Source organism: Theropithecus gelada, chromosome 14 (genome assembly GCF_003255815.1).
Source record: "Theropithecus gelada isolate Dixy chromosome 14, Tgel_1.0, whole genome shotgun sequence".
In the NCBI taxonomy this organism is placed as follows: domain Eukaryota; kingdom Metazoa; phylum Chordata; class Mammalia; order Primates; family Cercopithecidae; genus Theropithecus; species Theropithecus gelada.
In genome coordinates, this window is record NC_037682.1 from 92885950 (window position 1) to 92912304 (window position 26355).

The 26355-nt window shown below is 36.6% G+C and overlaps 1 protein-coding gene and 1 non-coding gene across 2 annotated transcripts in view; both read left to right on the forward strand.

Moving 5' to 3' along the window:
- Positions 1–26355, forward strand: part of ARHGAP42 (Rho GTPase activating protein 42) — a 309795-nt gene that overhangs the window by 233854 nt on the left and 49586 nt on the right. Inside the window, exons 7-10 of the mRNA XM_025358156.1 lie at positions 13228–13332; positions 16358–16487; positions 22227–22327; positions 24188–24297. Coding sequence (XP_025213941.1) covers positions 13228–13332; positions 16358–16487; positions 22227–22327; positions 24188–24297 — 446 coding nt within the window. The remainder of the gene's footprint in view (positions 1–13227; positions 13333–16357; positions 16488–22226; positions 22328–24187; positions 24298–26355) is intronic.
- LOC112607507 lies at positions 14433–14537 on the forward strand. Its single transcript, XR_003115846.1, has one exon. It is a non-coding gene; the product is annotated as a small nucleolar RNA U13 (small nucleolar RNA).

Genomic DNA, 26355 nt, shown 5'->3' on the forward strand with positions numbered 1-26355 from the left:
GATTTTTTGTAAAAATGGTAGGCTGAAAACAATCTATGGAAAAAAAGTACACTTTTTTTTTAATAATATATAATTTTTCTTGAAAATTATGATTGATAAAAATAAAAGGGGAGTAGGGAAGGGATGAACAGATGGAGTACAGGCGACTTTTAGGACAGTGAAACTCTTCTGTACAATAGTGTAGTGATGGATGAGAATACCGTTGTACATTTGTCAAAACCCATAGAATGGGTAGCACAAAAACTGAGCTCTAATGTATACTATGGATTCAGTTAATATTAATGTATTAGCATTGCCGCATGGGCTATAACAAAAGTACCACAGAAATGCAAGATGCTAATAAGAAAGGAAGCTGTTAGCGGGAGAGAAGTACAGAGGTGGTGGGGGACAGGTGAGCTGAGGGGGCATAAGGGAACTTCATTCTTTCCACTCATTTTTTGGCAAACCTAAAACTGCTCTAAAAATGAAATGTATTAATTAAATAAATTTAAAAAAAAGGGGCTGTACATTATCTATACATGAATGAGTACACTTCACCAGTAAAATGACCCATTTAGCAAAACTTTAGACAGAGAGGGAAAACTGAAGGCTCTGTTTTCCCCTTTGTTCTGTGCTCCCCTTCCTCACAGGGCTCGGATCTGCTGGACTTTCCTATGAAGTCATTTATTTTCCTAAGTCAGTGTAAAATGTAATGGATTTCCTAATGTAAACTGCATTACAGAAAAGAACAGGTGGCTGGTCTTTATAAGCTTATTTCATTTTTTAGCATTTTTTTCAAGTGATACCGTAATGTGTTCCAATATTGCCTAAAAAGGCATCTTGACAAAGTGGCATGTATGATGAATAAAGGTTTGCTCTAGAGTCAGGTGGTCTGTTGTCTGCATTCTTCAATTCCCATGAGATCAGAGGATAGGGTTAATAAATGTATAAGTAATCAGATATCTAATTTAAGCCATGCTTTTCTTCCTATGTCAGTCCTTTAAAAAATCCATTCATAATAAAAATAAAATACTCTATTTCTATGTTAGTGGGTATGATAAGGAGAAGGCAAAGGAAGACAACATTGTAAAATGTATTTCACACGAATCATTTTCTAATGGAAATCCACCAGCTGTCCCCTAAAGATAATGGAAAACTGAGACAGAGCAGAGGTTGGGGACAGTTATCAGGCCCAGCCTGGCTTCCAGGACCTCTTCCTTTAGTTGGAACCTATTGACTCTCTCCTGTAAACTAGGCAGTAGGCACATTTGCAACACCAGCTTTCAGCTAGAGAGATGAGGGAACTGAAGACCACCACTCAGGCTCAGGGATTTAACTTTTACCTTTTATTTAGAATAACAAACTGAAGTTCAAGTTCTGTTTACCAAACACTTAATCCTTAAATCCCCTAGGATTATCCTCTTATATAGCAGACACTTTAAGATCTGATTAAACTTTCTATGACCTAGAGAATGTTCTGAAGCTCATCTGGGGCTCATGGACAACTAGCCAGCCTAACGTTTCCTGTTCTAGGAAGATGACCACTACTTATAGATCCTGTTCCCCTTCCCATTGACTAAGTCCCACCCCAGAATCCCACCATGGTTTCTGAAGCTTCGCTTCTTGCTAGCAAACTACTTCCCTAGAGCCTGCCCCTTGGGATTTTTGAATTGCAGCTCTTCTTGACACCAAACCGTCAGAGACCCCATTAATTCTGACAGTTTTTCTGTATATTCCTTCCTTGTGTCTTCCCATGTCCTTCAGACACTGTGCTGATCTGCTGTGCTGTTGTTTCTTCTCACACCTGGAATAATCCTTCCACATCTGTATGCCTTTATTCCTCTTGGAAGATGATATGGGGGTCGCTTGTTTCCCTAGGTCTCTTTTATAGCCCATCCTGTCTGGGAACAGTGAACTAGAACATTCTGTAAGATGACATCAGATGTATAAAGAGGAGATTGTAAAAAAATGTTTGCTCACAGGTGGCAGAAGGAATGACAAGAATTTATGAATTCCTGTAAAAATACGGTAGAGAAGTAGAAGCCATCTTTCAACTGAAATGTGTTTTCTTCCCTCTACCTTATCCGAAGCTATGATGTCCTGATAAGTCTTCTGTCATGCATACCTTTCTTATGACACCACAGTCAAAACTGATGTTAAAATTGTCCTTCTTCCAAAATATTTTCCTGGCTGCTCTGTTTTTCCTATTAGAGCGTCTGGCCAAACCAAATAGTACTGTCAGTTTGGTCTCGTCCTCATTTCTAGCCTCAGAGTCTCATCCATGGAGTTGTACTTAATATCCATTTGAACAACGAGAATAGAAATGGGATCAATGAAGCATGAGTGTGTATGTCAATCTTTAGGTTTATGCATTGACAAATTAATTTGGAGGAGAAACGTTGTAAACCAAAGCTCCCGGGAACTATAAACATAAAAAGACATGAAAACACTTTAATGTTTTTGCTGTTTTTGTTCTTTAAAAATCCAATTCTTGTTTGTATTGCTATTGCATGTTGCAGAAATCTAGTAGTCTATTCTAGCTTTAGCCCAGATTAGTTTAACAAATAAGCATTAGAGTAAAGCAAATGCCCTGGGGATGGGTCTATCTCCTATAGATTGTAAGAAATCCAATAGAAAATATGAACAGGGGATAGTGATTCACGAAATAATATTCTTACCTTATGATGATATATTTGAGATTAGTTTACATTGTTTTAATTAATATCAAGATCATACTGCTTGTCATAAAACTTCTATGCAATATTCATGTGCTATTGAGAATAAATATTCTGGCTGGCGTGGTGGCTCATGCCTGTAATCCCAGCATTTTGGGAGGCCAAGGCGGGTGGATTGCTTGAGGTCAGGAGTTCGAGACCAGCCTGACCGATATGGTGAAACCTTGTCTCTACTAAAAATGCAAAAATTAGCTGGGCGTGGTGGCATGTGCCTGTAGTCTAAGCTACTCAAGAGGCTGAGGCACGAGAATTGCTTGAACCTGGGAGGTGGAGGTTTCAGTGATCTAAGATCACACCACTGCACTCCAGCCTGGGCAACAGAGTAACACTCTGTCTCAATAAATAATTAATAAATAAATAAATAAATAAATAAATATTCCTACATTGTCATTATTCTAAAGAAAAACTAGGTCTGACACATGGACTAAAAGAGGACATTCAAATGTTATTTATAAATAAGCTACGTGTTATTGGTTTAAAAGCATACCTGGAATCAATTTTTTTGTTAGTGTTTGGTGTTTTTGAGATGGAGTTTGCCCTATTGCCCAGGTAGGAGTGCAGTGACATAATCTCAGCTCACTACAACCTCCACCTGACAGGTTTAAGCGATTCTCCTGCCTCAGGCTCCTGAGCGAGTAGCTGAAATTACAGGCATACACCACCACACCCGGATAATTTTTTTAGTTTTAGTAGAGACAGAGTTTCATGACGTTGGCCGGGCTGGTCTCGAACTCCTGACCTCAGGTGATCCACCTGTTTCGGCCTCCCAAAGTGCCGGGATTACAGGGTGAGCCACCATGCCTGGCCTGAAATCAGCTTTTTAAACTCAGTTCTCTATAAGCTATACAAGTTTAATAGCCATCTTTTTTCTAGTTTATTATATTTTATATAGAAAGGGATTATAGCTCACTGGTGATTTCTAGACCCACCATTCTGTGTGGTAGTAATTACCCATAGCTAGTCTGAGTTAGGATGTGCTGTAAATATAAAATCAACATCAGCCTGCAGAATCTTAGTATGAAAAAATGGATAATAACTCATTAATACCTCTTTTATACTGATTACAGGTTGAAATGCTATTTTGGATATATTATATTAAAATAAATTATTCAAATTTATTTCACTTTTTTTTTTTTTTTTAAGTATCTAAAATATGTTTACTAGCCAGGCACGGTGGCTCACGCCTGTAGTCCCAGCACATTAGGAGGCTGAGGCGGGCAGATCGCTTGAAACCAGTAGTTCAAGACCAGCTTGGCCAACATGGTGAAACCTCGTCTCTACTAAAAACACAAAAACTAGCCAGGCGTGGTGATGGGTGCCTGTAATCCCAGCTACTCGGGAGGCTGAGGCACGAGATTCACTTGAACCCTGGAAGTGGAGATTGCAGTGAGCCAAAATCACACCACTGCACACCAGCCTGGGTGACAGAGTGAGACTAGTTAATTACACATTGGCTTCATTTGTGGTTCATATTATGTTTCTGTTGAACAGCAGGCTCATCCTTTCAGATATGTCAACAAGATACATAAGTTTAGGTTTATGATGGGGGAAAGAGATCAGGGAGGGAGAAACATCTCCTGACTCTTGGTTATAATATTCACCTACTGCTCAGAGCTGCCTGAGGTTTATGAGAACTTTTATGGATTAGAAGAAGCAGTTCTAGAAGTACTCTGAACACAAACAGCTTGAGTAAGAGTTGTGGAGGAGCCCAGAGGTCTCAGAAGTATTTCACGGTACATAAAGGTTTGTGGCTTAGAAAACGGAATCTTGTTATGACTCATCTGCCTTATGATTCATTCAGCTAGCTATAAACTTGTGTATGTGTTGATTATGTCCTTTAAGCCTACTTAGTTGGACGTATGTTTTGTGAGCAACTACTATGTGCTATGTGTTTTCTCTGTTAGCTCACATAAATCCATAACAGCATTATTATGAAGTAGTTGTTAGATGAAGAAGCTAAGTTACAGAAAGATTGTTGGTTGCCTAAGGCCACAAATCTGAAGTGGCAGATAGGAACCCAGAACCCAAATCTGAAGTCATGGTGTAGTACCACTTCCTTAGTGGCCACTTAACTACAGAAATTAATCCTTCCTGATAATATTTGCTCTGGCCAAATAAAATGGATGATTAGAAAATTATACTGTGTAGTTATGTTAGTTCCTTAAAATTAGAAGAAAATAAGAGATTTACCTTTGGTAAGCAGAGACAAAGTATAATAGCTAAATGAGTTGGAATAAGATGTAATTTGGCTCCACATGTTACAGCTGTGCAAATATGGCACATTTTACAAATTCTCTGCCTCAGGTTTTTAATCTATATATTGAGGACAAAAATAATGTGTAGTTCCCAGGATCGTGGTGAGGATCAACCAGCACAGGTAATGCGTAGAGCTCTTGTATTGTACCTGGTACATCGTTAGCATCAATAAAGCACCAGCCAGTGTGTACCTCACTTATACTGTGATTGGTAGATAGGAAAACAACACTTATGAATCCCTTTGTTAGTTGTGGCTTTAAAGCCCCAGGTAGCTTTTTTAAAAACACATTTTAATTTTAGCCTTCTAAATATACGCGTAGAGTAAGCTTTGTAATAGCATTTTCATATTACAGTATTCCTTTTAGACTCCATTGTAGTTTTTTTGTATTAATGTTTAAAGTTAATGCAGAAAAGGAAAATAAATCATCATATATAAACTAAAATAGAGTTCTTTTGGTGCTCTTCCCTTGGACTGCTAAATCCAATTTAAATTTTTTGCTGAAGAAAATTTTGCATAATTTGCTAACATGTTTTAGCTTGTTATTATCAAGAAGTATACTATAAAATACTTTTTAGAGTCTCTGAATTTAAACAGCTTAAATAATTTTGAGATTGAAATGCTTCTGGCTAAGTCTTTTTAAAAAATCCATCCACTAGTATATAGATGAGTGGATTTTGAAAGATTAACCTTTTGATGTTTTTTTTCTTTTTCAATATAATCAATTAGCTTTAATTTAGTGAATCAAAGTGAAAAAAATAAGGTAGCATCGTTGTTTTTTGAACTCTGTAGGACTAAAGGTTAAATTTCTATCCTGTTTAAAATCTGTGGGCAATCATTCTTTGAAAATGAAACAGCAAAGCTTTTAAATAAAAATAAAATCTCCAACGGTTCATGGACAAATCTAAAGTTCAGGGTACTGTTATTGAAAATTGGAAATTTGTGATATAATTTAATGAACAGAATTTTATAAAAATAAGAAAAATGCATCCTATGCGTTTGGTAGAAATCAATCATGTAGCTTCTGCTGGACTTTATCACCTTGCTGGTGACAGTACCTTCTCTATTACCACTGAGCTGTAAAGATAACCTGGCCATTCATCAATGCCTCTGTTCCTTTACCACCAAAGTGTACCTCAGGCCCTTTCATCTGAATTCCCTCCTCTTGAATGCTCAGAAATCCATCTTTTCAGGAATTCCAATGATGTTTTTGAGTGCTGAGGCGATGGATGGCCACGGCTTTGTTTTATTAATCAGTGCGCATGTCTGTCCATTCATTCATTCGTGCTTCTGTCCTCTGATTTTAAAAGCAGTCTTTTCCAGACCAGCATTGACTGGCCACTTTCCATTCTTGGCTCTCTTTTTATCTTCAAGTTTCTCATTATTTATTTGATTAGATTTGTATATGCTTTTGTTTTCTTGCCGTGAACTCCCTTGCACATCTATGCATTAGACTTAAAGCAATCTGTAGTCATTTTGAAGGTATCCTTTAAGATGTTTATCTCGAAGTCTCCTCCAGGCAGGGAATTGCAAAGACTACAGATTTAACTCACAGGCCTGACACTTTTACAGTGTGAAAATTGATGCCTTGACTTTGCCTTACTTTTCTAATCTTCTTAGAAGCTTAGATGGCCAAATGTGAAGAATGGAACTATATAACATTTTGATTTCTTATAGTGCATTATGGTGCTTTGTGTATGGGAAGTATTTATTTTTATTTTTTAAAAACAACTTCAGGCCAGGCATGGTAGCTCACACCTGTGATCCCAGCAAGTTGGGAGGCTGAGGCGGAAGGATTGTTTGAGCCCAGGAGTTCAAAACCAGTCTTGGCAACATGGCAAAACTCCACCTCTACAAAAATTAATTAGGCATGGTGGCATGCGCCTGTAGTCTTAGCTACTTGGGGACTGAGGTGGGAGGATCACTTGAGCCTGGGAAGTCAAAACTGCAGTGAACTCTAATCGTGCCACTACACTCCAGCCTGTGTGAAAGGGTGAGACCTTGTCTCAAAAAAGAAAAAAAAAAGCTTCATAAAGATATAATTCACATGCCACACAGACAACTCATTTAAACTATAATATCCAAAGGGACTTTAGTATATTCACAGATATGTGCAACAATCACTACAAAAAAATTTAAAGTATTTTCATCACCTTAAAAATAAACATCACATCCGTTAGCTATCTTTCCCGGTATACCCCATAACCCCCAATCCTGAAAACCACTAATTATTTTCTGTCTCTATTAATTTGCCTACTCTGGGCATTTCATACAAATGAAATTGTATAATAAATGACCTTTTGTGATTGGCTTCTTTTACTCAGATGCAGTTTTCAAGGTTCATCCATCTGAAATCATGCATCAGTACTTCATTTCCCTTTAGGGCCAAATAATATTTTATTGTATGGATAGACCACGTTTTACTTGTCCAAATATTAGTTAATGGACATAATTCACTATTATGAATAATGTTATAAACCAGCTGTTCCCAACCTTTTGTGGCACCAGGGACCAGTTTTGTGGAAGACAATTTCTCCAAGAAAAAATTGGTGGGGAGGGAAGGGTTTGGGGATAAAACTGTTCCGCCTCAGATCATCAGGCATTAGATTCTCATAAGAAGCACGCAACATAGATCCCTCACATGCGCAGTTCACAATAGGCCTCCCGCTCCTATGAGAGTCTAATGCCAGCACTGACCTGATAGGAGGCAGAGCTCACCCACAGCTCACCTCCTGCCATGCAGTTGGGTTCCTAACTGGCCGCAAATGACCTTTACTGGTCTGCAGCCCAGGGATTGGGGACACCTATTATAAACATTCATGTACAAATTTTTGTGTAGATACAAGTTTTTCCCTCTCTTGAAGTAGAATTACTGAGTCGTATGGTGTGTTTCACCATCTGAGGAACTACCAAAATAACTGCACCCTTTGACATTCCCACCAGTGGTGTATGAGGGATACAGTTTCTCCATGTCCCTCACACACACTTGCTATTATCTCACTTTTTGTGTCTAGCCATCCCAGAGAGGTGAACTTAGATTTCACTGTGGTTTTGATTTCGATTTCTCTGATGACTAATAAGTCAAGAATCTTTCAAATGCTTTTTGACCATTCATATATTTCTTTCGAGAAATGTCTATTCAGTTTCTTTGCCTATTTTTAAACTAGGTTATTTGTCTTTTTATTATTTAATTGTAAGAGTTGTTTATGTATTCTGCATATAAGCCCCTTATCAGATAAATGATTTTTGTAAATATATTCTTCCATTCTATTAGTTTTCTTTCAATTTTCATGACAGTGTACATCGAAGCATGAGTTTTTAATTTTGATGAAGTTTGTGTATTTTGTTGTTATTGTTTGTGCTTTTGGTGTCATATCTAAGAATCCATTGCCAAACACATCATAGAGATGTATTCCTATCTTTTTTCTAAGTGTTTCATAGTTTATGTCTTAAATTTAGGTCCTTGATCCATTTTCAGGTAATTTTTTGTCTATGCCATAAGGTAGGGGCTTCAACTTCATTCCTTTGCATTTGGCTATGCAGTTATCCTAGAATAATTTGTTGAAAAGGCTATTCATTCTCCCTTGTGTAGTTGTACCACTCTTGTCAAAAATCAGATGATGACAGAATGTATGTGTATAACAGACTCTCAATTCCATTACACTGATTTACATGTCTGCTTTAGTGGCTGGGATGTGAGGAAAGACTATGGTTTCAATTTACCCTTATGCCAATATCACACTGTGCTGATTACTGTTGTCTTGTGTTAAGTTTTGAAGTGTTTTTTGTTGTTGTTGTTTTGTTGTTAAGATTTTTTTTTTTTTTTTGACTGGTTGGGGTTCCTTGCAGTGCCCTGTAAATTTTAGAATCAGCTTGTCAATTACTACAAAAAAGTCAGCTGAAATTCTGACAGGGATTGTGTAGAATATGTATGTCAATTTGGGGAATATTATCATCTTAACAATATTAAGTTATCCAGTCTATGAACATGAGATACTCTCCATTTATTTTGACCTTCCTTAATTTCTTTATACAGTATTTTACAGTTTTCAGAGCATAACTTTTATATGTCGTTTGTTAAATCAGTTTTCCCAAGTAGTTTATTTTTTTGAAGCTATTGTAAATGGCATTGTTTTCTTAACTTTATTTTCAGATTGTTCATTGCAAGTGTATAGAAATACAACTGATTTTTGTATATTGGTCTTTGTATCCTGCAACCTTATTAAACTTGTTTATTAGTTATAATAGCTTTGCCCTGGATTTTGTAGGATTTTATATATATGAGATCATGGCATTTGCAAACAGAGATGCTTTTTCTTTTTTCTTTCTCATCTGGATGCCTTTTATTTCTTTTTCTTGCTTAGTTTTTTTGACTAGAAGCTGTAGCACAATATTAGAAGTGTCAAGAATGGGCATCATTATCTTGTTCCTGATCTTGGGTGGAGAAGGAACACATTCACTCTTTTATCATTAAATATGACATTAACTGTGAGAGTGGAGTGTTCCATATTTTAAGCAGTGATTAATTTCTTAGGAGAGAAGGGTTTATGCTTACAGTTCTTAGTGGTCAAAGATGGTTACTGAATTATATTTGACAACTGACTTTACTTTGTTGGTAAAGCTGGTGGACGGGCTCTGTAGAAATTGATTGTGAGGGTTCCATTAAACTCAAGAACAAATTCAGAGCGTGATTGGCAGTGCTGCTGTAGGAAGATGGGATGTCTCTACCACTTTGGGAATTTTAATAAGCTAAAGAAAAGAGGTCATTGTAATAATTGATTGTTGTCAGTCAGAAAAGAGGGCAAGCATGTAGGAGTGAATCACATCCTTGTAAAGGCATTCACACTTCAATGGTTCTCAGTTTGAGCAATTCAGTTATCTGAAATTACTGTATCTACCACTTAGAGGCTCTTCATCTCACCAACCCCTTTTCTTAACTCTTACTATTATTTGCCATTTACATCATCAGTGGTAACTTAAGGCTTGACACTTTTGGAAGTGCCACATCCATACTGCATTTAGTTAATTGGTTACTAATGGGCTGGGAAATTAGGAATATTTGTTTTTTTAAAAGACTATTTATCTGTAAGTATGGTATCAGTTTTTCCAATTGGTTGGGTTATTGGAGTGACAAGTAATTTGGTTCTATACCCTTGGGAATAATAAAGTGCTATATGAGATTTCCCCAATGATAGAAGGAACTTTCTTAGTATTCAAACTATTCTGTCTGTCTAGGAGTTTGTAGTTGTTATTATGGTTACTGTTATTATTTTAAATGTCAAATTTACTTTAGGATAAACTGAAACCATAGTTTTTCCCTCACATCCCAGCCATTCGGGCAGATTCACCAAAGAAAATGATCTGTGGGAAGTGCAATTCTTAAAGCTTTTCAGGCTGTCCTGTTCAGTTCCTTTCATTTCACATCTTGGAATTTTGTAGAGGATGAAAGGAACAAGTATAGGATTCAAACCTATAAAACGTTTAACTTTGCTGCCATCTAGAGGCAGGTTTTTCATAATGCGATCTTCAACAAACCCAAATGCTGCTTCCAAAGACGTGGAATAAAAAGGAAAAGGTGGATTGTTTTTTGTATATAATTCTTATGTGCCTTCTATTGGATTGTACATTTCCTAGCAGGTGCTCAGCGTGCTTTATGAGATTAAAAGAAATTTGTCTGCTACTAAGTGAATCTGAATTCTGCTAGAAGCTGTCAATGGGTTTATTTTCCTCTTGACTGAAGTTGGCTGCATATAAAATGCTAAGGATATGGAATAATCTGAATAAGATGAGGGTACCAGGATCTTACTTTTTAGAACATGACTAAGAATTTAAAAGCAGAGTTTAGTGGGAAATATTGGTTTATCAAAATCTGTGTGAAAATACGTCCATAAGAGTTTTGGTTAGGGCGACCCACATGTGGTTCAGTGAATCTGCAATCATGCAGCAGCCCTTCGCATGAGGGAGCGTCTCACAGGTAGTTCCCTGGAGCGCACCCAGCATCTTCTCCAGATGTCTAGTCTTTTGAAATAGAATACACATTGACATTCCTTATCCAAAATGTTTAGGACTAGAAGTGTTTCCGATTTTTTTCATATTTTCGGATATTTGCATATACATAATGAGCTATCTTGGGAATTGGACCCAAGTCTGAACGTGAAAGTCATTATGTTTCCTATACACCTCATACACATAGCCTGAGGATAATTTTATTTTATACAATATTCTTAATAATTTTGTGCATGAAGCACAATTTGTATATATTGAACCACTAGAAAGCAAAAGTATCAGGTGTGGAATTTTTCACTTGTGGTATCATGACAGTGCTCTAAAAATTTTGGATTTTGGAGTGTTTTGGATTTCATGTTTTCAGATTAGTATTAGTCCTTTAGGGCTGGAGCATCAAGCCATGGCATAGCATTTGAATGTATTGGAAACTTCTGTGGCCAAAGAATCATAATTGACCATTTGTTAGAATTTTTAGCAGTGTTCTGGGTGTGGTTCGGAATGATTTACTTCATGCTTCTGAAAACATCAGTGTGCTTTGTCTTTTTTCCGTGTTCTAGAAACCAAGAATATTAGAAAAGATGGATCTCAGGGGATTCATTGTTTTATAGAAGATTTATCACAGATATTCTTAAAATCTTCTTTACAAGTTTAATTAACTTTTATACTGATGATGCTTTTAAAGCAGCACCTGCTTTGTATCGCATCCAGTTTGTAACAAGACAGTTTAATTGTGGATTAATTATAAATGGTAAAACATGAAACAATACTTCCTTAGCAACTTCATAAACTGTTAGTTGGATGCTTAGAAGACTACCGTTTTATATATATATATATATTTTTTTTTAAAAGTATTTTCTTTTCTCTCTGAAAAGCTCTAAATCTATATATGCAAACTTTTATTAAAGGTATTTTTTAATCCAATTTAAGCTGCAGTTTTGTTTATGCTATATTATATGCATTCAGGTAGACTATGTATTTTATTGGATAATTTGATATAGCATCATTGTAATCTATTGAATATTTAGGTTTGATAGTATTAGGTGACGTAAAACTGACAGTGTAAAATATTTATAAAAGGGCAAATGCTACATTTTGGTGCACTATCAGGACTGTTTGAACAAGAGAAAAAAAGTCCTTAACATATAACAACAAAAATGGCTTGAAAATGTTTTCTGAAATGAACATGACTTTGTTTGTAGGAAGAAAAACATGAGGTCATTGTTTTCAGATAGAACCAGTGTTTATCTGTTGGAAATCGTAGCACATGTGCCTGATGCTTAGCTGAATCCTCCCTGCCTACCCAGACAGAAGAGGTGGCTGCATATTATTTACATGAGAAAATGGTTTCAAATTGTGTTTCTTCCTTAATTTAAAATAATAAGTTACAGATAAGTTATGAGTGACTTTTCAAAAATGTTTTCTAACTTTATCGCAGGAAGAGGTTGTGGGAAAGATTAGGTTAGTATACAAGTCTGTGAAATAAAATCCCTGTGAATGAAATGAAAATGCTTAAATAATTTTTTTTTTCCAATATAATGTTCCGTATAACCTGTGTCCTATAATTCCATGGAGAGCCTGTCTTAATTTATGGATAAAAACAGAAATACACATATGAATTTGAGATTAGAAGGTTAGGATCATAGAAATTATGACTTTGTAAAGATTTTACTTTCTCAGAAATGAAAGACCTGTGTTATCTAGTTCAGTGATTTTGCTCACCAATTCCCTGAGTTCTTCCCATTCCTTTGCTAAAATGTTGTCTATTCAATACTCAACTCAGTACTGCCACCTTGTGATACTTTTTCTTAATTTCATCTGGCCAAATTCTCATTCCTTCCCTTGGGTACTTCTTATCTGTGATTTACTGGTTTGCTCTTCCTTACATCGCACATCTTTTATCCCCTTGTTTAGATTAGAAGTTCTTGCAGGGTGGGATCTATGCTATTATACTTTAGTCATTATCTTAGTGGTCTCTTCTGGATATTTCTTCAATGCATTTGAATAGCAGAATAGTTAACATGACAAATGTCCTTGATCAGCCTCAAAAGTTAAATTACTGTTTACCAAAAGGGAAATAAAAATCCTTTTGTGGTTTCTGTTTTATAATTGTAAATCTATTGCCTGCCTTGCCAAAGCCATTGAAAAGGTATTAGTTTGAGGAATTATAATGAAATATAATTTTCTCCCTATTTTATATCATTAAATGATCATTACAACACATTTTCATGGTTCTTTATCTCTTTATCTTTGCAGCTTTTGTCATTTCTTCAGGGCTTATTTACTTTTTACCACGAGGGATATGAACTTGCCCAGGAATTTGCACCGTATAAGCAACAGCTGCAGTTCAACTTGCAGAATGTAAGAGTATACCTGTTCTTACTGTCTCTCAGCAAATCTGCAAATCTGATTTCACAGGGCAACTAAGTTATAACCAAGTTGAACCTTGGAATCTTTCAAATACTTGTCTAAGTATAGTAAAATTCAAGAATTAAGAAAAACCACTTTATAAATGTATTACAATTTTTTTCTAGCTGCTAGTGGAAAATACACCCCACAAAACCCTAATCTTAGTTAGAAAAATTTATACTAGCAAATTTTATAAAAATATTACCCAGTTGGAGACACCTGAAAGTTTATTAACTTTTGCCTTCATCCAGCATTCTTACTAATTTACTGGGTGATGCAGGATGAATAACTTTGGAGAGCTAATTTGCAGTATGGTGGCTATAGTTAATAATACTGTATTGAATACTTGAAATTTATTAAGAGTTTAGATCTTAAATATTCTCAGCATACACAGATGGTAACTATATGGTGATTGATATATTAATTAACTTGATTGTGGTAATTTCATAATGTATACATATATTAAAACATCACATTGTACATGTTAACTATACAATTTTTATTTGTCAATTATACCTCAAGAAAACTAGAAAAGAAAATACTGGAAATAAGAAAACAAGACCTTAGAGAAGTCTTTTTTTTTTTAAGATGGAGTTTCGCTCGTCACCCAGGCTGGAGTGCAATGGCATGATCTTGGCTCACCACAACCTTCGCCTCCCGGGTTCAAGCAATTCTCCTGCCTCAGCTTCCCAAATAGCTGGGATTACAGGCATGCACCACTACACCTGGCTAATTTTGTATTTTTGGTAGAGACATGGTTTCACCATGTTGGTCAGGCTGGTCTCGAACTCCCGATCTCAGGTGACCCACCCACCGCGGCCTCCCAGGTGCTGGGATTACAGGTGTGACCCACCATGCCTAGCCTGAGAAGCCTCATTTTTAAGAGAACAAAATTTCTTTATTTGTGAAATGAAGGATTGTATTTTAATAACAAAGATCTCATCTTTCTCTGAAATTGAATATAAAATATGTGCTGTTTATTATTTTCAAATAACAGGTTTGAATGTGGTTTTGAGCCATTCAAAATAACTGCTTTAAGATATAAGCGAGAGATCCTTTTGTGGTTCATGGGCATGGTGTCTGGGTGTTCACGCACATGTGTGAGACGTGCCACCCTCTGAACCTTGTTACAATCTCAGCACATTACCCGTCTAACCTGAAAAAAAAAAAAAAAGAAAAAATAAATACAAAATAAAAAAAATTTTTTAAGTGAGAATTATTTCCATACAGGTCATCTATTTCTATCAGAATTTATTTTGTAAAGTAGTCGAATCAATCCTTTTAGTCTCTGATTGCATCATTATATAAATTCTGATGTTCAAATGCTGAGCAACACTTGCATTGACATAAAAACACACCCAAAAGTTGGGCCAACCCATTTCACGTTATCAAACCTGACAAATAATGATGTCCTAATTGTTGAGGTTTTACTATAACTGAAACCCTGACTGCCAAGTACTATATAGCCCAAATCATTTGGAAAACCTTCGCTTAATTTTCTAAAAAGTGTATGTTTTTCTGCTTATCTGGTTCTTGCCGTTGTGGAAATGTCCAGTGAATAAAACTACAGAGTTAGAATGCCCCATATAAGAAATGTGTAAGGGGATTTATTCCCTTGTGTTTTGAGTTTTAGCTTTTATTTAACTTAGATTTTCTAGCAGAATCAATTTCACCTTTGATTCATTCTGTTGTTTTTCCATATGGAATGTATTTAGGCTTTTACAGTTACTATTAAAAGGGAAAATTATAAAAGCTGAAGTATCTTTATGATTTACTTCCACATTAAATAAAATGACATTGAGATTCCTAGGATTCAGGAATAGGAGAGAGGTAAGGAATTGGGGGGAAAAAATTAGACCCTTATGTTTGAAAGACAAAAATAATGAAAGTGACAAGAAAATTTTGCTCATTTTGAGATTTTTTTTTTTCAATGAGGCATGAACTCCTTAGAGTTAGGTGATGGTGATTATTATATCTTCAGAAGCATATTTTTGAGGTAATGCAAAAGAGGTATTCATAGAGAAAAGCCTGATTCTTCCTATAGCTTAAGTAAACTTGATATAAAGTGAGTAATCTATTTTTTGCCACAGAAGAAGTTAGAACTTGGAAACCTGTTGATTTTTATGAGTTAATTTATACACTCACCTCTTAATAATACCTGTGCTAGTAAATAAAGATACATGATGTTTCTTTGAAAATAGCGTTTGGAACTGTGGTGACAAACTTTTTTTCTTAACTTGTTCAATGCCACATGTATCAAAAGTGTATGAACTTATTTTGTTTTTTCCCTCAAAAGAAACTAAGTCCCTATATATCTGTTTTTTACCTTAGGTATTTAGGGAATTCAAATTTTACGTAGTGCATCCTATATTTTTTAAATTGCCATAGTTTACCCTCTAAGTAATAATGTTGGAGTGTGAAAATAGGAAGAAAGTCTCACACACACACACACACACACACAGAGATTCAAACAGAAACATGCAGAAGGTCATTCAGAGAAGTTTTCACTAAATCGGTTCAAAATCAGACCTTGGGACCCAGCGTCACAAAGATATAGATGTGGTGAATAGTGCCAAAAGAATCAAGGTCATCTTTGTACGATTTGCAGTTTTGAAACATTTTTCTGGGCCAGTCAGGTAGTTCACACCTGTAATCCCAGCACTTTGGGAGGCAAACACATCGCTGAGCCCAGGAATTTGAGACCAGCCTGGGAAACATAGTGACACCCCATCTCTACAAAACATTAGCCAGGTGTGATGGTGTGTGCCTGTAGTCCCAGCTGCTTGTGGGGACTGAGGCAGGAGGCTCACTTGAGCCCAGGAGGTCAAGGTTTCAGTGAGCCATGATCGCACCTGGGTGACAGAATGATACTCTGTCTCAAAAATAAATAAATAAAAACTAAACAAAATATTAGTCTAGGTGTTTCTAAAACTTAGTAGAAAACAATGACTGAAATTATTGTTTCTATTTACTTAAGACGAGGAATAATTTTGAAAGTACTCGACAAGAGGTAGAGCGGTTGATGCAAAGGATGAAATCTGCCAACCAGGACTACAGACCACCCAGCCAGTGGACGATGGAAGGCTATCTGTATGTCCAGGAGAAACGTGAGTCACAAAGACATAAATTCACGCCTCTTATGACTTAGCCATCTGTTAATATTTCCATGAGATGTGACTTGGTTAGTAGTATTTCCTTCAAGTAGGAGGACTGAAATTTCTTACAGCTTTATATCTACTTTCCCCCCAACCACGACCAAAGTGAGGAAGCTTTTCCACATTTTGCCATCAGGATGTCTAAGTTGGCATATTGTTGAACTTGGAACTTACAGTCTTCACTCATACCATAACATGAGTTCTGTTTTAGCATTTAATTGTGATACTTAATCTCAACTTAAAGTTTCATGGAAAATTGCAAACCAAAGCCTTTATTGGGATCAATCATCCTGGTGACTGTGATAATAGTTTTACCCTCTGTTGGCATTATTTTATTTAATTTTGTGCCCTGTCAGTTTTCAGGTGTAAAATTGGTAATCATGGTAATGTCAAATTGGCACTCTTTACTTCTTGAGGTTTGGAAATAAGTACCAAGGCCAATAGAGCATGATTATAATTGCCTCACACTGAGGACATTTTTCTCTCAAAAATATTAAAAAGCCATTCAGACTTGTATAACTGGAGTTTTTTTGTGCCTGTTACTTGTCATTAAGTCGAACTAGTTGGACTATTTTGACTACATTAACACTTTCAAACCGGATATGCCCTAAGGCATCATTCTTGTGCTGTTTTTGGTGAAGAAACAGTTGTGTGTGTTTCCAGCCCATCGTGGACCAATGTGAAAGGCTTTTGATACACTGTATGTGCAACATGATTAAGTGATGCTCATGTGTTGGAGAGCAGGACACACACAAATTTGATTTGATCCAGCAGACTCTGCAAACATTTATTACTGCATGGACTTGATGATAGAGGAACGCCGGTTCAAGAGATCTGGGTTTTAGGATTTTTCTCTCTCATAACTATCTACCTTGGCCAGTCTACTGTTTTCATATCTAAACATGATAAAACTGGTGATCTGCCTAGGTACTCTATAATTAGTGCATAATAAGTAGCTTTTACCCTCCCTCAGTTCATGAAAAATTACCAGTCCCTTGGCTTGTCAGTAGGGTATATAGATTTCATTTAGGACTCTAAGGAAATTTTTATTCTTTTTTTTTTTAATTGTTATGTTTTTTACTCAAGCCTCGAAAGGACTCTAAGGAAATTTTTGAATATTTATTTTAAATGATTTTGTCCAGGTTCGAGAGCCTTCATGTGACAGTACATTGAAAGGAGCTCACATTTCTACCAATAAAATATTTGGCCACTGGAAGAATTTGTTGCCAGTGAGAGAAGTAAACATGCAAGTGATAGAGGAGGTGCCATCCTTGGATTTTGTATTCATTGTGATCTGATTATATTTTGTTTCTTGAATATTTTTCTAGGTGTTACACACTTGCTGAAATCTTTGTGGGCACACAATATTTTATCCTAAACAAAAAACCTTTAGATTAGCTTACAGTATAATTTTGTACATAATCTTCAAATATATCATATTCGGTCCTACTTGGTAGTGAGTGCACCCACTGGGTGGAACCATGGTTTGCCTACCTATTGTCAAGCTCTTGGACATTTGGGTCAGTCTATAAGCATAGGCCCTTCAATAATTTGGGGGTTACATGGATGGACTAAGCACAGTGTTTTATGCACTTACCTGATGTTGGTATCTTTTGTTCTAAGATGCTTAACTTCTCTGGGTCATTCTAGACCGATGATAAAGCCCTTTGTGGTACTGACCTCTCCTGAGTTTTTTTTTTTAATTTCTCGTAATGGCACCACCCACTCTCGTAGGCTGCAGAAGTCAAGGCAATCCATCCTTAGCACCAGTGTCTCTCTGTAGCCTTGGGACAAATCTGTCTGTTCTGTCTTCTCGATATCCTTTGATTCCATACCTTCTCTCTATCTCCACTGCCTTCGCCCAGGCAAGACCCTTGCAGTGACCTCCTGACTGTTCCCCCTTTGCCTCCAGGCTTGCACATCATCTAATGCATCTTCTACAGTGCTTCCAGCAGATCCTTCTAAAAGGCTTCTTTGGTTATGCTCCTGTTGTGATGGGCCCTTAGCAGTGTCTGAATTGGAGGGTCTCACAGTTCAATTCTCCTTATTAACACTCTCTTTGTTGATATTTTTCCTCCCCCAAGACAATTTCCATCTTGATTTGATCTGTATCTGCCTGTATTATTTTATAGCTTTATTGGGTCTAATTGGCATAAATTAATTGCGCCTGTTTAAGACATTTTTTGATAAATTTTGCCATATGCATGCACCTGTGAAGCCATCACTACACTACAACATAATGAACACATTCATCAGCTTCAGAAATTCTCTTGCCTCATTATAATCTCTTCCTCCTGTCTTTTCCCACCTATCATCTTCCCCTATTCCCTTTGCCAAGGGATCTAAAGAAAAAGGAATATATTTATATGCTTTTGGAATTATTTTTATATGAGGAGCAAATACCCAAAGCCCCTTCTCACTTGGGATCTTTGAAAGTGTTTACATTAAAAACAATCTAACCAGTTTACTAAGATGTATCGATTGTGCACTTGCTATCACTGGGTAGATAAGTTCTTGTGGGGGACAAAAATGAGATAAATACTTGACTTCAAGTTTTTATTCTGTAGTTGAAAGCATAAGACACACTTACACAATTAGCAGCCAGTGATCAATGTCAAATAAATATCAAAGCCATAAATTGAGTGATAAATGGAGATGGATGTGATGGGGTAGGCTTAACTCACTGTTTAGACAGAGTTCCACTCTACCCGAATATGGGGTGTTTATGTTATCCACCTCAAGGCATGCATTAAATCACATTCTGCTAGACTTCAGTGTAACCGAAAGAGCCAGGGGTTCCAGAGTAAGAGCCATATTGAAATTCTGTGCCTGTGCTGACCTGTGACTTGTGCCAATAGTTTTCTGAGCTCAGTCTCTCTTCATTTATAAAAGAGGGATTTAAACCCCTGTCATAATATTGCAAGAATTAGAGATATCATATGTAAAATGTCTCTATTCTTGGTAGTGTCAATAATAATAATACTGTGCTTACTGTGGGCTCTTACTATTCTTTGCAATTTATATTTGTCTCATTTAATTCTTTTTTTTTTGAGATGGAGTCTCGCTCTGTCACCCAGACTAGAGTGCAGTGGTGCAATCTCGCCTCACTGCAAGCTCCGCCTCCTGGGTTCACACGATTCTCCTGCCTCAGCCTCCTGAGTAGCTGGGACTACAGGCACCCACCACCGTGCCTGGCTAATTTTTTGTATTTTTAGTAGAGACAGGGTTTCACCATGGTCTTGATCTCCTGACCTTGTGATCCACCCGCCTCGGCCTTCCAAAGTGCTGGGATTATAGGCATAAGCCACCATGCCTGGCCTGTCTCATTTAATTCTTAAAACAGCTTGAAAATATCATTTCTCTAAAAAGAACAACTTCAGTCACATGCCCTATTGATGAAAGTACTGCCATCTCTCGGTCGCAGGCTGTTTTCTTAAAATGTTCTTTATAATGTCTGGTATAAAGGTTCTTAGATAAAATATGGGCACTAAGAAGGTATTCGATGAATGTTCATTCCCCTTCCACACTGCAAATATTCATCTTAGCAACTTAAATGATTACTGGGTGAGATAATTAAACAGCTTTTATTTTGCAACTTTAGAGCTGTAATCAATTTTTATTTTCCCAGACACTTTTGGGGACTTCAGAATTGCCTGTCTAAGAGCATCTGCCCTGGCCTAGTGCCAATCAGCTTTAAAGAAAGCAGCATGTGTTTGCAGCAAACTCGAGGATTAAATGCAGGAGGTTCTGAACTTAAGATGGAGGCAGGAAAAAGGGTCTTTGGTTTAAAATGTCATCAGAGCATTGCAGCATTTCTATTTTAAAATTATAGCTAATATTGCTTCATATATTACTACCTACATAATGAAGTCACTACATATGAGAATATCTATCCAGTCACTTTCCACTAATTAGCTCTTAAGTCTTTAGGTATTTTACATCACATGTAACAGAATTATCAACAAGTATTATTAAGTATTATAGTGTGAAATGGTCCCCAAACGGAATTGAAGTTAATTGTAATAGTCTTTTGTGATGATAAAGTGTATGACTGCACCCTGCAATTTTAAAATCTGGAGTGGCTTAAGTATTAAACTTGATACCAAGGGCATTATTATTAAAGAAAAAAATTAAATGGCTCATGAAACACTTTTCTCAAGAGGTACGTTTTAATATTTCAATTTCTTTCTTTTAAACATGGTTCTGAAATGAAGCCAGCAAAAACATGTGCATAGTAGCTGCTAGAAAAATTCAGGTGTTAAGCAAGATGGGTCCCTGGTTGGAGATGCTATTAATACATAGAAAGCAAGCACCATTTTCAATCCACTCAGCCCACTATGGTGCTTGGGTACAGGATACTTGGCTTCCCTATGAAGGTCTTCCACCATGGTCTTTGAACTAACATTGAACTAACAATGCATTCTACTCTCTGGTAAATTCCCTAAGGAGGGGAATACTGGACAATAACATGGGTGCTATGGGAAAGGGTTACATGGTATTTTGGGGGGGGGAAAGAAAGTGAACATTACACATACAAGTTCCTTCTCATATAGATAGTGGAAATTATTTTCATTTTAAAGAGTAATTTGAATTTGTTTTTTCCAGATTAGGAGTAAGAGGAAATAACTCTAAGGTCAATAAAGTCTTAGAACTTAGTAAAGTCTTAGATGCGTGATTCATTCCTTTATTCATTATTCATTTGTCAATATTGACTGACAACTGTATGTCTGGCTCTGTTGTAAGGATTAACAATTCATATCCTAGTCAGCAGAACATCACATGTTCCTGCTCACATAGATTCTTAAAATCTTGTGGCAGAGACACACAATAAATGGTCTAAATTAGTGAAACAAATCATATTTCAGACAGTGATAATGGCTAAGAAATGAAAGCAAGAAAGAGATAAATATCAAGGTGAGGGTGTTTAGATCTTAGATATTTCTCCAGGAAAGGCCATATTATGAAAGCTACATTTAGGAAAAGGCCTGAAGGGAGGTAACAGTGCAAGTCATGCAGGTATCTAAAGGAAAAGTAGTCCAGGCCTGGGAAACAGCAACTGCAAATGCCCTTGGGTAGGAATGCCTCCATTGAGTTCAAAGACCAGCAAGCGGGGCAGTGTAGCTGGAACTGAGTGCACAAGGCAGAAAGCAGTGGGATGTGAGATAGGGAAAAGAATGGGAGGCCACTCACTTGGAACCTTGTGGATAATAGGCTCTTTGATTTTTATCGGGAGTAAGATGGGAAGGCACTAGAGGGTTCTGAACACAGGAGCGAAGTGACCTGGCTACATTTTTAACAATATATATCTGACAGTTACGAGAGTAAAGAATACAGGTAGAAGTAAGGAGACCATTTTTAACAATTCAGACTCTTATTCCTCATTCTTCCTACCTCTATGGGGTACAAGTATACGACTTTTACAGGTGGGATAACTGAAGTTCAGATCCAAAGTAACTTACAAGTTTTACAAAGTCGGTGTCAGAGCTACAAGTAAAGCCACATTGTCTGATTCTAAGACTCTCTATCCTATACTGCTGTCTCTCTGTTCTTTCTCATGCACAGTAAATGTTACAAACTAGCATGGTATATGGAGATACTCAGTTGTGTATCATAGCACTGGAGAATGTGCAAAGTTTGATACAAATCATTTATTAACAAAATCTGAAAACATGTTTTGTTTCCTTACATTAGGTCCGCTTGGTTTTACATGGATTAAACATTATTGTACATATGATAAGGGAAGTAAAACATTTACAATGAGTGTTTCAGAAATGAAATCCAGTGGGAAAATGGTGAGTTAGTTTTGTTTTTTGTTTGCTTTTTAAACTGTTTGTTATTTAAGTAATGGAATTAAAAGAAAAAAAAATCACATTTGTTTCTCTAGTTAACATGTACCCATTTCCAAAAAAAAAAGAAAGTCAAATGTTTTCTCTCATTTTTATGAGCTGAATGACTTGAAAAGAGTAGCCAGGGTCTTCTTTTAACTTGGCCATGACATATTTATAAGCAGTCGAGTTAAATGTAGTGATCCTTCAGTAGATTACAGAGGTATCATCTTACATTTCCGGCAGCAGAGTTATTTGTCTATGCTGTTGGTTGGCTAGCAGCCCAGGGAGGGACTGTCAATGGCTGGAGCAGGCTCAGGGATTCTGTATCTTTCCCCTGGGTAGCCTCTGTGGGAGGCTACATTTACCCCTGCATGCCTTGTCCCCTTCCGCACTGCATACTGTTTACCAAAATGCTGGCTAACAAGGTTTCTCAGAAGAAACCAATAGATGCTCATTTACCCCAAAAGTAAATTGGTCACTGAATGAATGTCTCACATGGCTAGTGCACAATATAGAATACAGTGTACTTTGTTTGAGGAAATGCTGCAGAGAGCTTTATTGTCTGTGGCATATAATCTTCTTGTGATTTAAAGTATGGAAATGGCAAATGATTGAACTTGTGAATTAATTAGGTCACAATCTAAGTACCCTAAAGCTGGGAGTTACACTGAAGATAATTAGTCCAGCCCCATTTTAACAGATTAGGAAATGAAGTTAGTAGAAAGTAAGTGCCTCGTCCAGATAATTAGTGGTATAGACCACGGCAGAGGTAAATGTTGATCTAACTTAGACACATACTCAAATACATCAGTTGAAACTTATTGTACTTGGGCATTCATCAGAGTCTAATAATTCAAACAGAAAGGCATAAAATAAAGGAGAACATACCAGAGAAAAAGAAACCTTAGTTGCTACCATCCTAGGAAGTTATTAAGTGCCACAACACACCTAGTTTCTACTCTAATAGTTACTACTGTAAATCCAACATATGTGACAGTGAGTTAATAATGTAAGTAGACCAAGCCAAAGTTCCATTAATAAATTGATGACGTGCACAACCAAAGATAGAATTAACCACACATTAGGTAAATGTTCCCCTTCAAATAGACTGGCATCTCAGTTACAGAAGAGAATTCCTATGAATGTGGCCTATGTTGGATCTTGTCCAGAGAGTCAATTTTAGTAGCAGTGGGTTACCAGCAAAACAATCACATGGTATTAGGTTGGTGCAAAAGTAATTGCATTTTTTCCCATTACTTTTGCACCAACCCGATATATATGATAGCAATAGCATTAAGTCATGTATATACTGGAACTATATTATTTCGGTAGCTCTCTTGTAAACCTGAGCTAGTTATCATTTAAGGCTCTGATACAAAGACACACACATGATACTAATCTCTTTGCAATCCAGGGAGTTTTGATTAAGAGCAACAAATGTTGTATCCTAACAAGCACTCTATATATCCAATTGTGGTGTTAAGTGACTGTGTAACTTCATACCTTTTCTAAATCTAAGTATTGAGGGAATGTACATTATAGTATAATTTAACATTGTAAGTAAATATGTTGAAGGGTACTGGACAGGCATGTTACATAATTCTTTTAAATAAAACATGCATATGCCATTAATTAACAAATGGTTTTATGTATTATGATCGGACAGCTAACATTAGGAATCAAAAAAAGACAGGGTGTGATTGTGACCTTTATACATAACCTATACTGTTAAACATTTTAATGTGGCAACTGGAGCTCATGTATTTAATATATTTCAGTTCACCTTGTCCGCGTGTTAACACTATGGTACTCTTCTTGTTTCAGAATGGTCTTGTTACTAGCTCACCGGAAATGTTTAAATTAAAATCTTGTATTCGACGAAAGACAGATTCAATTGACAAACGATTCTGCTTTGACATAGAAGTAGTTGAAAGGTTTGAGCTTTTCTTTTCACTTTATTTTTTTCATAAGCTAAACTGTGTCTTTCTGTATTTAAATATAAACATGAAACAGCATTCAAGTGTTTTTTAGTCTTTTAAAAAACAGTATACATGTTTATTTCATTCTTTCATGTTGTTATTGCATAATGCTTTTGAAAAAGCAAATCCAATCCAGGATGCTGGAAAACAGTAGCATCACTCAAAGCAGAATCAGAAAAATCAATATAAATGACTGTATTAGGAGAAAGTGTATGTAGTGGCCTCGTGGTCCTCATCACCATGAAGGAATCCAATGGCATATTTCATGGCTCCAGGATCAGCCTTTTGGTGGGCTTTTGGAGCTTGGTGGCCTTGCTTCCAAGGAATCAGATGCAGGTGGGAATACCATAAGCTTCTTTCAGCCAACTAAGTTGAATGCCTCCAGGATGCCTACTGTGTGCAAAGCACTGTTCTGGGTATTCTTAGCCCAAAGTAATGGAAGAGATATAAATGTCATGAATCTGAGTTTATGATTTAAGTTTACAATAAGAAGGGGTATGCTCCTTGCTCTCTGCTCTGTAATCCATGATCTGTCTTTCTTCTCCTGCATTACTACCACAATATTCTGAATACACTTGCTTATCGTGTGTATCCATGTATACACTTTGTATACGATGACTTACTATATATGCTCATAAACCATAGCCTGTAGCTACAGGCATAACTCAGAGATATTGCAGGTTAGATTCCAAACCACTGTAATAAAACAAATATAATAAACTGAGTCACAGAAATTTCTGAGTTTCTCAGTGCTTATAAAAGTTATGTTTATGCTACAGTGCAGTCCATTAAGTGTGCAATAGCATTATGTATAAAAAATATACATCCCTTAATTTTAAAGTATTTTAAGTAATGTGAATGGTCATCTGAGTCTTTAGTGAGTAGTAATCTTTTTGCTGGCAAAGGATCTTGCCTCAATGTTGGTAGCTGCTAACTGATCAGCATGGTGGTTACTGAAGGATGGGGTGGCTATGGCCATTTTCTTAAAATGAGACAGCAGTAAAGTTTGCCACATCAATTGACTCTTCATTTCAACAAAGATTTCTCTGCACCATACAATGCTGTTTGATAACATTTTACTCAGTAGGGCATCTTTCAAAATTGGAGTCAGTCCTCTCAAACCCTGCCTTACTGCATTGTCAGCTAAGTTTATGTGATATGCTAAATCCTTTGTTGTCATTTCAACAATGTTTATAGCATCTTCACCAGGAGAAGATTCCATCTCAAGAAACCACTTTCTTTGCCCATCCGTAAGAAGCAACTAGTCCTTTCAAGTTTTGTTATGAGATTGCAGCAATAAAGTCACATATTCTAGAAGGCTCCACTTCTAATTCTAGCTTTTTTGCTGTTTTCACTACATCTGCAGTAACTTCTTCCACTGAAGTCTTGTACCCCTCCACCTCATCCCTGAGAGTCGGAATCAATTTTTTTCAAACTGCTGTTAATGTGGATATTTTGGCTTCCTCCCATGAGGGACGAATGTTCTTGATGGCATCTAAAATAATGAATCCTTTCAAGAAGGTTTTCAGTGTACTTTACCCAGATCCATCAGAGGAATCACTACTCATGGCCGTGAAAGCCTAAAGAAATATATTTCTTAAATAATGATAACTCAGAAGTCTAACTTATTCCTTGATCCATGTGCTACAGAACACATGTTGTGTCAGCAGGCATGAATATATTATTCTCCATGTAAATCTCTATCAGAACTCTTGGGTGACTAGTTGTATTGTCAATGGGCAGTAATACTTAAATATTTAAATGTGCCTCTTTAAGCAGTAGGTCTCAACAGTGGCTTAAAATATTCAGTAAACCTTGCTGTAAACAGATGTGCTGTCATTCAGCCTTTATTGTTCCATTTGTAGAGCACAGGTAGAGTAGATTTAGCATAATTTTTAAGAACCCTAGGATTTGCGGAATGATATATGAGCATTGGCTCTGACTTAAGTCACCAGTTACGTTAACTCTAACAAGAGTCAGCCTGTTCTTTGAAGCCTTGAGGTCAGATAGTGA